Genomic DNA, 14,892 nt, shown 5'->3' on the forward strand with positions numbered 1-14,892 from the left:
AAAGCAGGACAGAGTTATGTTTCTTGCTGTACAGGGTCAGCTTATGATAGTGAACAAGTGTTGCAAGTTTTAAAGCAATAGCTTTGACAGTTTATGAGAAAAGCTGACCTAAACATAAAACTTAACCAAGAAATCTGATTTTCTAAGTCCAAAAGGGGCAATAATTCTTGCAAAAAGCAGGATAGAGTTATGTTTCTTAATGTACAGGGTCAGATTATGATGGTGAACAACTGTTGCAAGTTTCAAAGCAATAGCCTTGACAGTTTAGGAGAAAAGTTGACCTAAACATAAAACTTAACCAAGAAATCTGATATTTTCTAAGTCCAAAAGGGGCCATAATTCTTGCAAAAAGCAGGACGGAGTTATGTTTCTTGCTGTACAGGGTCAGCTATTGATGGTGAACAAGTGTTGCAAGTTTCAAAGCAATACCTTTGATAGTTTAGGAGAAAAGCTGACCTAAACATAAAACTTAACCAGGCAACGCCGACACCAATCAAGTGATGACAATAACTCATCATTTTTTTTTTCAAAAAATCAGATAAACTAAAAATGCATGTAAAACACCTAAATTGGGAATTGTTAAAAGTCATATTTTCTATTAAAATGTCACATTTAAGAAGAAAAATGGTCATAAAATTTATCATTATGCATTAAGTAAGCAATTTGTCTTGTGTTTCAAGGTTTTATAGGTACAGTCTTGTTTGAAAAAAATGGGAAAAAGTAAGAAAAATTTAACTTTGGGAATTTTAGCTTTGAAATTGGGAAAAAAACATACTATTTGCCATTGGGAATGGGGCCCAATTTTGGTCCCAAATTGGCCAGAAAAAAAAACACTGACAGAAATTGCAAGAACTTTTGCTACAACTAAATGTACAACAAAAAAATATCTAAATTAATTGGTAAAGTGTACAAAAGAATTAAAAATTAGCATTAATCTATATACAGTACATACTGGCCAGTAGTGGTTAAGTCATCAGCCTCTGGAATAGAAGGTAGGGGGTTAGAATCCAACCTGGGAACCATTTCGATGTGGCTGCTTGGTTTGCTGCATGGCTACAGACTGCTAATAAATAATATGCTTGATGCATGCCCACTAAAATGGTGACGCTAAGGAAATAATGAGCTGCACTATGAGAAAACCAACATAGTGCATTTGCTACCAGCATGGATCCAGACCAGCCTGCACATCTGTGCAGTCTAGTTCGCTAACCATTTCTCTAACTGCAATAGGCTTTGAGGGCAAACAGCATGGATCCTGTCCAAACTGCACGGATGCGCAGGCTGGTCTGGATCCATGCTGGTCGCAAATGCACTATGTTGGTTTTCTCATAGTGTGGCTCAAATGTAGACAAGGCAAAGAGTCTCATAAGTTAAAACTGCTTGCCCTTTTCAAAAGGGGTAACACTTTAAATCTAAAGAACAAACACACTTGGTAGACAAAAAAAAAGACCAGTCCAATCACCCCCAAGTCTATAATCTATATTTCAGTACATGTTTTTGGAGCCAGTTCCAAGGTCGCATATCTAATGGACTTGGGTAATATTATATCAATTACTGCTTTTATTTCCAAACAAAACTGCCAGGAAAGTAATGGAAAATATATATTAAGCAGTTAAAATGTCAGTAATTTCCCTGGAGCTAGCAATCTTACTCTAGCAGATTACAATGCTGAGCTGATGGCTTGTCTATACCCCTTCAATACAATGTCTGTTACTTTCACTTGTGCATTATACCAGTCTAGCTATTCTTAACCCTTACCCTGCTAAATTTCTAAACTGGAGACTGGTCTATTATTCAATAAGGGAAACAACACTTATTATTCAAAGGGGTGTTCACTGAAAATTTACTGATTGAACAGCGAACAGTGCAGCCTCATCTTGGTCTGCACTGGTCGCAAAGGCATTTCACGTAGCTGCCAGGAGGCTAAGAGTTAAACTTTATACTATTTATTCTATCCTTTTTTTTATTCTTAAAGAGTCTTAAAGGTAGTTCTGCACATTTGGCTAAAAATGTTTTCATCAATACAGAATTTGATTAAACCCTGATTTTTCAAAACTTCAAATTATACTTCAGCAAATTTTGCCAATAAAAAAAGAGAGGTCACGTGCTCATATTTTGTTACAGTAACTTGAAAAACTTAGACCTCACACAAAGTTTCAAACTGGAACTCTACTTTGAAGACATTTTTGCGAACAGAAATTTTTCTACAATGTAGATTTTAATGAAACTTCTCAAAGTTATAAAATGTTTTATGCATAATATTTAGAAATATAATGTGTATGTCAGGGCTTCGGAAATTTGCCGGTTTGTCGGTTTTGGACCGATTTTTGACTTTTCAGACCGATTCGTGAAGTGAAAAAACGAAAAAAATCGGTCCCGTAAAAATGGAGAAAAGTATAAATTTCGGTCTGATATCTCAAAGAAGTATAAATTTATTTTTATAGCTCTTTGGATATCTCAATACACGATCACCTGCCAAGCAGGAAATTGTTGGTCGCACCTTCAGATAATCAATAAACGTGTCAATCGGTCTGACTGTCACTTTGATAATCGGTCCGTAATTAGCGCGTGACGCAATCAGTGCTCGCGCGGCACATCCTTTAATGTTTGCAGACAGCCGACTGCGGTGTATTAAACATTTCTGACCGGTTTCCTAACGTTTCTGACTGGATCCAAATCATTTCGACGGGGATCCACTTCTTTTATTTAGAATCCGACGGATGCTTTATTTCAAAAGGCTATGTTTGATCACGGTAACAAACAAATGGTCGCTGCATTTAAAGGAATTTAATTTTAATCAAAGAGCTATAATTGTACATTATAGGTCTTTGATTTAATGAGACATCACACGGAAAACCGATAAAAATAATTTTTATAATTACTTGATTTGAAAAAATTACATGATTCATTTGTTGGGGCTCCAGTTGAAACAAAAGCAGAAAATCGTCTTTGCAACCCGACTGTACAAAAAAGAAAAAAATGGACGGGCAACCACGAATGATAAAGAAAACCGGAGTGGCACTGTTTATCAAATCGGTCTTTTAAAAAACGTTTCAAAATGAAATTTTGTTTACATCAGAAGAGAACATATAACTTTATCAAAATGTAGTTGCTTATTGAAGTACAACGTAAGTGAAATGAAACATCCCTGGCCAACGCGCGTGACGTTTTGGTACTATACATGCGGGAAATTTGATCTCAGCGTTCAAATAACGTACACATTCGGTCCGCGGCAGAGTATTCTTTAAATACTGAGGCTGTTTAGCAGAGAATATGTGTCGTGTAACTCACTTTGACGCATTGTATTTTATAGAATTCCGTCAAAGAATGAGGAAACATCACAAAGTATCTGCCGTGTATACGGTATCGAAGTCACGTGCATTGGCTTTTAGACTAGTTACGCACACGGTGTCAATGCCTCGTATTATCTCGGAAAAACATCGAAATTTAAACAAAGTAACGATCACACATAACACTGAATAACTGTCTTCATTGTATGGTAACGCATTCATTGGTATGGTGACTAGTAACTCAGTTTTAATGCATGACATGCTTATTTCTTTACCCTATCACGTTTTACAAAATATGTAATACTGGGAATGCGGTGGGTGGGGTAGCGCCAATGTCAGGATTTTCGTTTCGGACCGATTGAGTTATCAAAATTTCCGGAGCCCTGGTGTATGTCCAAATGTGCTTGTTTTTCAGATACATGTATTTGCCTATGATTAAAAAAGATCCATACATTTAAAGCTGATTTTAAGACATAATTTGGAATTAATAAGAGTGTCAAACTTTTAGGTGTGTTAGGTTCACCACAAGAACGACAAAATGACATGAGCTTCTCAATTAAAACTGATAACCAAAGGTGTAATCCCCTTTTTGTTATAATCAAATGGCCAGTAATTATCGGCAATTAGTGTGTCACCTCCTGTCAATTTTGTTGTTCACAGTTTGAGCTCGGTTAAAGAAAATACTCGATAACTAATTAGTAGCATAATATTTGTGATTTTTTTTATACTACTATCATCAAAATACTATTAAATTTATACGAAATTAGTTGTGTTTGAAAAAAAATATAAACCACTCTATCTTTTACGAAACGTAACGGCAATCTTAGATTTAGCGTTGACAATAAGCGCGGAGAGTAGCTTCCCTTACCAAAATGGCGAAAATTGTAAACAAACTTGTTTTGAAGTTGGAAAATTGTCTGTAACAATTTTTGTAGTGAAAAAATCCTCACCGGAGTTTTAGACTGCTAAGAAGACCATTCGTATTGCGAAGGCAAATGCACGTCATTGTATCCTGGTAAAATAATAATGGAAAACCCAAAAAGAAATGGGCCTAAACTAAAGACTAAACTGGTCAGAAGTCTGAAAAATACATATACTGGCTGCACCTCCAATCAGCGGTCACCTGGCTTAAGCGGCCAAATTATCTGCTTCCCCTGGCTGGCTGCTTAAGACAGGTTAGACTGTATGCAAAGTCAAGGCTTTATTCTATGTTATCCGGATAAATGACGTGACACCATTACTTACAGTGATTCAACGTACTTGACTACCTTAAGTAACATCCAAACTGTTCTTATATAAGTGTAATTATAATTCCATTTTTTTTAAGTAAATGCAAAAATTGTAAAATTTTGAAATTATTCCCCCACCCCCCAACACACACACAATTTAACTGAAATACACAATTTCTTAAAGCAATGACATTTAGAAAAAAAAATGTGAAATATCAAAACTTTCAAATTATGAAAATCTTATCACAAACAAAAAAGTTATGAAACAGCTGTTCAGCTTTATAATGGAAAGATATTTTACATCCAAATTCATATTTGAAAATACAGACAATTTCTTCATAATATCTACATAAACAATATTAAAATGTTTCTGTGTATAAACAGTACTATGTGTTGGGTTTAAAACATTACAATTATAATACATGTATAGCGAAGTACTGTATAATTTTTTTCAACAAGTGACTAGTTTTAAATGAAATTCAAATAAGAAGGTAGTTCTACAAACACACTTGAGAATTTCTCTTCTATCGCTCACCTGACCTATTGACCTAAAGATCATCAAGATTAACATTCTGACCAAGTTTCATTAAGATATGGTCATAAATGTGGCCTCTAGAGTGTTAACTAGTTTTTCCTTTAATCTGACCTAGTGACCTAGTTTTTAAGCCCACATGACCCAGATTTGAACTTGGCCTAAAGATCATCAAGATTAACATTCTGACCAAGTTTCATGTAGATATAGTCATAAATGTGGCTTCTAGAGTGTTAACAAGCTTTACTTTTGATCTGACCTGGTGACCTAGTTTTTGAACCCACTTGACCCAGATTTTAAGTGGACCTAAAGATCATCAAGATTAACATTCTGACCAAGTTTTACGAAGATACAGTAATAAAAGTGGCCTCTAGAGTGATAACAAGCTTTTCTTTTGATTTGACCCAGTGACCTAGCTTTTGACCCCACCCGACGCAGAGTTAAATTTGACCTAAAGATCATCATGATTAACATTCCGACCAAGTTTCATTAATATACGTCATAAATGTGGCTTATAGAGTGTTAACTAGCTTTTCCTTTGATTTGACCTGGTGACATAGTTTTTGACCCAACCTGACCCAGATTTGAGCTTGGCCTAACGATCATCAAGGTTAACATTCTGACCAAGTTGCATGAAGATACAGTCATAAATGAGGCCTCTACAGTGTTAACAAGCTTTACCTTTGATTTGACCTTATGACCTAGTTTTTGACCCCAGATGACCCAATATCGAACTCGTCCAAGATTTTATTGAGGGTAACATTCTGACCAAGTTTCATTAAGATTGGGCTAAAATTGTGACCTCTAGGGAGTTAACAGTCAAATTGTTGACAACAGACGACAGACACAGGGCGACCACAAAAGTTAAAGTTAGTTAAAAAGTTAGTGCTTGATTAACCTTTAGCCTGCTGGCGGTTAGTGATTTTGTCTTTGTGACCAGTGCAAACCAAGACCATGGCTTTTCAGTCGGTAAATTTTCAGTGAACACTCCTTTGATAAACAAGTGGTACCACCCATATTGAATAATGGATAAGCCCATTTTAGAAATTTAGCAGGCTAAAGGTTAATCATAAACTACTTTGGTAAAAGATACGCACCCAACATTTTTAATATCTTTGGCCTATTACTGAGGAACGCAAGGAATTGGTTATTAATCATTAAACAGCTTTTCCGTAAGCCTGACAAACGCTAATAATAGTTCATTAGTTAATTTCTTACAGGAATCAACACATGGCACGTATATGAGACGAATCGTTAATTAAATCTGTGATATATGATCATGACTCAGATATGAAAACATTTTTCTGTTTGTCCTTGACAAGCTGTCAATAGGTATCATAGTGGTTTAGTATAATAATTATGTCTGGAACTGTCCCTTTAATGAATTAATTAATTATATGCAAGATATATCTGTAGCAACATCAAGCGGCTAAAGTGACAAAAAATTCATCCACAGCCTCCTGTGTTTGTTTGTTTTTATTGGGTTAAACACCGTTTTTCAACAGTATTTCAGTCATGTAACGGCAGGCAGTTAACCTAACCAATGTTTCTGGATTTTGTACCAGTATAAACCTCAGGTCTCCGCAAGTAACTGCCAACTTCCCCACATGAATTATCAGAGGTGGAGGATGAATGATGTCAGACACAATGTCTGCACTGTTCACTGTTCAGTCAGTAAATTTTCAGTGGACACCCCTTTGAATGATAAATGATACTGTCCAAATTGAATGTGGACCAGTCCGTTTTAGAAATTTAGCAGGTTCAACGTTAAGCAAGTATGGTCGATATAAGATCTTGGAAGAACTAGACATAATCATGTAACTTCTCAAAGGCACATAAATCATGTCAAGAAATCTTCTTCCTTATTCTGCTGTAATAGGCTCATTAATCAATCTGCCATGTATTTTCAATGACAGGAAAATCATTTTCCTATCCAATTAAGAAAATTTATGAAATACCATGACTAATTACATGATGGATATATTTCTGTAATTAAGATTCTAAAAATAGCCATGATATATTGACAAGATCTGTCAGTGCTATTTTTGTCTGACCAGTCAATGCTATTTCTGTCCAGTTTTAGTTATACATGTAGTCACTAGTCACACAGTAAGTCAGTATTACACAAATAAACATCTTACATGCCTGTCGGTTTTTGAAAGAAGAGCTAGGAACAAGAAACTAGGTTCTGGTGACTGTAGGTTTCTTATAAAAGCAGAAAACACCCGTCTCACATAGGCAGATATGTTAGATTATCTTTCTTGCATTTAGTTGCAAATATATAAGATATCATATATTTTTTTCAACTTGTGCCTGTAGCACTGCCGTGCGGGTGCAGATACTCATTTGATCTTTTTTGTCTCTGTAAAATAGAAATATTGTCCTACCCATGCTTTTCTAAGTCCAAAAGGGGCCATAAATCTTGCAAAAAGCAATGTAGATTTATGGTACTTGCTGTTCAGAGTCAGCTTTTAATGGCACTAACTGTTTAATAAACTGTTTTAAAGCAAAAGCTTTGACTGTTAAGGAGAAAAGTTGACCTAAACGCAAAACTTAACCAAGAAATCTGATATTTTAAGTCTAAAAGGGCCTATAATTCTTGCAAAAAGAAGGATGGAGTTCTGTTTCTTGCTGTACAGTTTTGATGGTGAACAAGTGTTGCAAGTTTTAAAGCAATAGCTTTGATAGTTTAGGAGAAAAGCTGACCTAAACACAAAACTTAACCAAGAAATCTGATTTTCTAAGTCCAATAGGGCCATAATTCTTGCAAAAAGCAGGATGGAATTATGTTTCTTGCTGTACAGAGTCATTTTTTGATGGTGAAAAGTGTTGCAAGTTTCAAAGCAATAGCTTTGATAGTTTAGGGGAAAAGTTGACCTAAACATAAAACTTAACCAAGAAATCCGATATTTTCTAAGTCCAAAAGGGGCCATAATTCTTGCAAAAAGCAGGGTGGAGTTATGTTTCTTGCTGTATAGAGTTAGCTATTGATGTTGAACAAGTGTTGCAAGTTTTAAAGCAATAGCTTTGATTGTTTAGGGGAAAAGCTGACCTAAACATAAAACTTAACCTGGCAACGTTGATGCCGTCGATGATCAAGTGATGACAATAACTAATCTTTTTTTTCTCAAAAAATCAGATGAACTAATAAAATGTCCTCAAAATGTTTATGTGAAGCTTGACTTGTCTTTATCTGGATTACATATCCTGGCATTCTTTGTATGTTATTATAGGTCAAAGCGCATAATGGCTTTCCACTAGAACTTGAGAATGTCGAAAGAGCATATGGAGACTTTGTAGTTTGCTCACAGCTATTAAGTGTCCGCTACCTTAACCTTTTGCCTGCTAAATTTCTAAAATGGACTGGTCTATCATTCAATCTGGGCAGTACCACTTACTATTCGAAGGGGTGTTCTCTGAAAATTTACTGACTGAATAGCTGACATGCAGGCTGACCATGGTCTGCCCTGGTTGCAAAGGCAGAATCACTTGCTGCCAGCAAGCTAAAGGTTACACAAACACTGCTGTTTGTTACTTCCAAGTCATTCATTAAATGCCAAAAAAAGCAAAAGGAATTTTTATAAACAAGTTTTAACAAAGTTTCAATCTACATGCTAGTGTGTTTTCTTTCACCCTTAAAAATGTTATAACCACACATGAATTAATTCCCTGAAACACTGCTTGGACACATTTCCCTTTTATTTTAAGTCAGAGATCTAGAAGTACATCATGCAAAACTTAATTATAAGTGGCAACACGCTGCATAAGAACAGAGCTTTGAACAACATTAAGATACATACCCCTGTACTGACTAGAGACAGCATTATTCTTTCATTTAACGCTAATGTTTCACCACCTTTCATCTTTATTCGTTTTTTGTCTAAACACTTCATGGCATACCTGAAACAACAAAAGAAAATGAGATTATGAATAAATACCTGAACATTAGTTTTGCAGACTATTAACAAGGCATGATATATTCAATAATAACTTACTTAAAAGTTTTTTGCCAAGTTGTTATGTATAAACTTGTTACATACTATAAAACACACTTGTTGAAATTTGAATGGAGAAACAGCCCTAGTAGAGCAATGGAAGTGAACTCCAAACAGACCAGCATGACAGTTTTTCTGTTACAATTTTTAAGCTGGGCAAAAATTGCATGCAGATTTTCCATCTAGATTAGTAAACAAACTCATTGCTAGGCAATGCCATAAATAACAATTGAGCCGCGCCATTTGAAAACCAACATAGTGGCTTTGCGACCAGCATGGATCCAGACCATCCTGCACATCCATGCAGTCTGGTCAGGATCCATGCTGTTCGCTTTCAAAGCCTATTGCAATTAGAGAAACCGTTAGCAAACAGCAAGGATCCTGACCAGACTGCGCAGATATGCAGGCTGGTCTGGATCCATGCTGGTCGCAAAGCCATTATGTTGGTTTTCTCATGGCGCGGCTCAATTAATAACTTGCAATTGACCTCTATATTTAACCAACAGCTTCTAAGATGACAATCCCTATACAGTCACCTTCCCAATTTCAATAGGTCACTGCCATACTCATCCTTAACTTGAACTTAAAGGGAAATGGAGATATTTTTGGCGACTGATTCACAATTTATTTATTCTATTCCTCTTAAATAATTAAAAGGAAGAGAAAGAGGCTATTTTCTCTTATTAAATCTTGTGGTGGTAATTGCTACGTGACTATATGTGAGGTCGCGAAAACATATGACAAACCATCCACACAAGACTTTGACCCTCAAACTCTAATTATCTTGTCCCATGGTTAAAATGAGTAACATCAAAAATGAGAAGTAAACTGTAACACTTTATAGCAATTTCAGGTGATACCCTAACATGGCAATACATAGGTCATGACAGCAAACAGTTGATATTGCACACACCCACATCATCAAAGTAAGAAACAGTGTATCTGTTTTAACTAAGCATGTCAAAATGTGAGGAACATTTTAAAGAATTTTAATATTCACAACTTTACCTGTGTATCGTTTTAAAAAACTGTTTTTAAATATTTGCAATTTTATTCAACTGTATTCACTTTTTCATATTTTTAATCAGAATTAATAATGTGTTCCAGAACTGTTTGCCTGTACTCCTCAAGTAACTGATAACTTCCCCACATGAATCAGAGGTGGATGACAAGTAACTTGAAAGACTCAGCTGTCTTACATTAAATTGTCTTGGAGTAGATACACCTTCGGTACACACTACCTTATGACCTTTTTCCATCTGTACCAGCAACAACAGTCTTAGCAGCAACAGATTTTTTTTTTCAAGAATGTTACCCATGTACAATTTAAATGACAAAATTTAATGGATAAGGGGTGGAAAATATCAAAACTAGTGCCAGAATATTTAAAATCAAGTGGCAAGTTCAAATTTTTCTAAAGATTCTAGCTTTACAACTCGGATGTAAGAGATCTAAACAAAAAATTCACCTGAAACAGATTTTAAGACAGACATAATTGCTACCTCCTGGAAGTGGAAAACTTTTATGATGCTTTTATTGCTTTAATTTGTACGTTTTAGAAAATAATATGAGCCCCGCCATGAGAAAACCAACATAGTGGCTTTGCGACCAGCATGGATCCAGACCAGCCTGCACATATGCGCAGTCTGGTCAGGATCCATGCTGTTCGCTAATGGTTTCTCTAACTGCAATAGGCTTTGAAAGCAAACAGCATGGATCCTGACTAGACTGCGCGGATGCGCAGGCTGGTCTGGATCCATGCTGGTCGCAAAGCCACTATGTTGGTTTTCTCATGGTGTGGCTCATATGTGCCAGTTGCTAATTTCTTGACACAAATAATTACCACCTGCTAAGGGTTTGTAATACACCTGTAAATCAATTCTGCAGTACTTCCATAATACGCCAGTTTAATGACGCATACTGTCTGTCAGTTCTTCCGTCTGTAACTAGTTTTAAGACACAACCAAACAGTATGTACATTTTGCAGTTATTGCCTAGACAACCTTTGTACAGAAATGTTGTTTTTGTCTAAACTGTATAATGTATTTTACCATTATTGCCACCAACTGTAAGCTTTGTCTAAACTGTATGTACACTTGCAGTTATTGCCACCTGTCATTAGTTTTGTCTAAACTTGTGTTATACGTTTTGCAGTAACTGCCACCTGCTGTTTGTTTCTGTCTAAACTGTCTGCACATTTTGCAGTTATTGCCTAGACTACCTTTGTACAGAAATGTTGTTGTTTTTGTCTAAACTGTATAATGTATTTTACCATTACTGCCACCAACTGGAAGCTTTGTCGAAACTGTATGTACACTTGAGGTAACTTGCCACCTGCTGTTTGTTTCTGTCTTAACTGTCTGCACATTTTGCAGTTATTGCCACCTGTTGTTGTTTCTGTTTAAACTATGTACAATTTGCAATTATTGCCACCTGTCATATGTTTTTGTCTAAACTGTATATACATTTTGCACTTCTTGTCACCTGGTTTTTTTTTATAGACTACATACATTTTCAATTTATGCATCTTGTTAATTTTGCTTCACACTGCCAATTATTGTATGCAATTATGCAGTTTCTGTCTACTTTTAAAGACCCAACCATACATCCACTTTTCCACCTTTCACTTATTTTCGATACACACTTGCAAAAACCCTTTAAACCAGACCGAGCTTGCTACAAATGACTGCTATCTGAACATCTTATTTTGCTGGTTTTGCCGCTGATTTTGCCACTGCATTTTGTGCTTCTATTTAGCACTCTGTTCATCTATTTTGTGCAGATTCAGTCACAGGTTTATGGCACATCTGTACATAAATAATTATGTAGATTTTGTGTGCATACTTTGTCATACACAGATTTTTGTGCTTCTAGATAACACATAATGTACATATATTTTTTGCAGCAGATTTTGCTGCATGTTGCTGCTTCGTATTCTGTTGATGCATTTTGTGAAAATTTTTACAAGCGCAGCTTCTGTTTATGTAACACTGATAAATTTAAATTTGCCATATTTGCAAACTGTTGCTGGTTTGATGTTACACATTAACATGCATATTTTGCAAATCTGTCAGTTTCATCTTGCGTAGACAACATTTGTACAGAAACGGAAAGACATGCTAGGGCAAATTTTTTTTGTACTATCACATATTATTGCACTAAAAGCCTTTATTTCATGGCATCTTACTTACATTTTGCCAGTGTCTGCCTTTATTTCATGACCTCTTGCTTACATTTTACCAGTGCCTGTCTTTATTCCATCACCTCTAGCTTGTATTTTATCTTTGTCTGTCTTTATTCCATGATATATAACTTACATTTTATTAGTGTATGTCTTTATTTCATGACATCTTACATTTACCAGTGTCTGCATTATTGCATGGTATCTTACATTTTACTAGTGTCTGTCTTTATTTCATGACATCTTACATTTACCAGGATCTGGCTTTATTTCATGACATCCTATGCTGCGTTTACACTTAGCCACAATGTCCACGATTTAAAAAAAAGCGCGGAGCTTCACGATTTATTGCATCACTTTTGTATTACTATGCTTTCCTACACTTTCTTACGCTCTCAGTATGTTTTTGTTACTGCCTGTAGCGTTTTGTTACGAAACCAACACGATCTGGTCAAGATCTGCCACGACTTTCATCACGTTCTCTCAAGTTCACTTACGATTACCACGATATGCTATCATGTTTTGTCACGTTCTATTTAGATCCCTCACATTATCAAGTTCTGTTAAGCTCTCCTACGATTTATGGATATGATTTGACCAAGACTGTCACATTTTTAGCACGATTGGAGTATAAATAGGAGGCATGGGTAATCCTCTCATTCTCTCCAGAGATTCCAAAGAGGCACGAGCTATGTATCCAAGAGATGATTCAGAAGAAGATGCCGAATTGGCAATTTTATGTATGCCTATATAGTTACTCGTCGGCAGCAACAACAAGGGACGGAACAGGACAGGATGGAAGAGAGGAAGAAGACGAAGAAAAAGAAGGCCTAGGACCTGCAGGATGAGACCATGATTAAGTGTAAACCGAAGGCACCAATTGGGATAATACTCTCAACTTCTCAACAGAGAACTCAGCATGAAGATGTTGGTTTCTACGTCAACTATGTAAGGATGCCTCCAGATCTATTTGAACTTAAAGATTTGTGTTTCCAAGTTCACCAAGATCCCCTACGATGGAACATCAAGGTCTGATGCGTTATGTTAAGGTCTGTTAAGCTGTACTACGCTCTACTATGATTTCCACGTTCTATCACGTTCTCTCAAGATTTAACGAAAATCGGGATGATCGTGGAAAAAATTTTGACTGCCAAAAATTTTGTCACGATCCTTACGATCATCACGATTCCACCAAGTTCCCTCAAGATCACCATGATTCGATACCACGACCCCCCACACTCACCACGCTTCACTCAAATCATGGACATCGTGGCTAAGTGTAAACGCAGCATTACATTTATCAGTGTCTGCCTTTATGTCATGACATCTTACATTTACCAGTGTCTGCCTTTATTTCATGACATCTTACTTACATTTACCAGTGTCTGCCTTTATTTCATGACATCTTACTTACATTTACTAGAGTATGCATCTTACTTACATTCACCAGCATCTGCCTTTATTTATTGACGTCTTACTTACATTCACCAGCATCTGCCTTTATTTATTGACGTCTTACTTACATTCACCAGCATCTGCCTTTATTTATTGACGTTTTACTTACATTCACCAGCATCTGCCTTTATTTACTGACGTCTTACTTACATTCACCAGCATCTGCCTTTATTTACTGACATCTTACTTACATTCACCAGCATCTGCCTTTATTTATTGACGTTTTACTAACATTCACCAGCATCTGCCTTTATTTACTGACGTCTTACTTACATTCACCAGCATCTGCCTTTATTTACTGCATCTTACTTACATTCACCAGCATCTGCCTTTAGTTACTGACGTCTTACTTACATTCACCAGCATCTGCCTTTAGTTATTGACGTCTTACTTACATTCACCAGCATCTGCCTTTATTTATTGACGTTTTATTTACATTCACCAGCATCTGTCTTTAATTACTGACATCTTACTTACATTCACCAGCATCTGCCTTTATTTATTGACATCTTACTTACATTCACCAGCATCTGCCTTTATTTATTGATGTTTTACTTACATTCACCAGCATCTCCCTTTATTTACTGACATCTTACTTACATTTACCAGTGTCTGCCTTTATTTCATGACATCTTACTTACATTTTACCAGTGTCTGCCTTTATTTCACAGCATCTTACTTACATTTTACCAGTGTCTGCCTTCCTGCACCCATAAACTTCACCAAAACCTCCTCTGCCAATAATTCTATGAACACTAAAGTCATTCATTGTCAACTGAAAAATAAACAGAAAAATAAAAGTTCCTTGGGACACTGCATTTTTCAATAGAAAATACCTAGTTTTTGTAGTACCATACATCCCCAAATAAGCAGTCCACAGATGTTCTTGTTTCATGCTTATTTAAGTTTCTATTTTGCTTTAACTAAATCAAGTGCCATAATTCTGACATAAGGCAGGGTGTCCAAAATATTTGGATGTAGCTGATGGAAACAGAAAACTGCTAAATGTTTTGTAAGTTTTCCATAGATATTCAAAGAGATGAGTCTTCATACTGGAATTAAGCAAATAACAGAACAGTAAATTTTAAAACTAAAATGAGCCGCACCATGAGAAAACCAACAAAGTGCATTTGCGACCAGCATGGATCCAGACCAGCCTGCGCATTTGCGCAGTCTGGTCAGGATCAATGCTGTTCACTTTCAAACCCTA

General features: G+C 36.1%; 1 protein-coding gene across 3 annotated transcripts in view; it reads right to left on the reverse strand.

Annotated features, from left to right (window-relative positions):
- The window catches only part of LOC123533318 (beta-adrenergic receptor kinase 2-like), a 179,856-nt gene that overhangs the window by 51,499 nt on the left and 113,465 nt on the right, over positions 1-14,892 (reverse strand). For all 3 annotated transcript variants that reach the window (XM_053519939.1, XM_053519938.1, XM_053519937.1), the window contains 2 exons: positions 14,366-14,457; positions 8,852-8,951 (listed from right to left, as the gene is read on the reverse strand). In XM_053519939.1, the coding sequence (XP_053375914.1) occupies positions 8,852-8,951; positions 14,366-14,457 (192 nt within the window). The remainder of the gene's footprint in view (positions 1-8,851; positions 8,952-14,365; positions 14,458-14,892) is intronic.

This window comes from Mercenaria mercenaria, chromosome 12 (assembly GCF_021730395.1).
Source record: "Mercenaria mercenaria strain notata chromosome 12, MADL_Memer_1, whole genome shotgun sequence".
Lineage (NCBI taxonomy): Eukaryota > Metazoa > Mollusca > Bivalvia > Venerida > Veneridae > Mercenaria > Mercenaria mercenaria.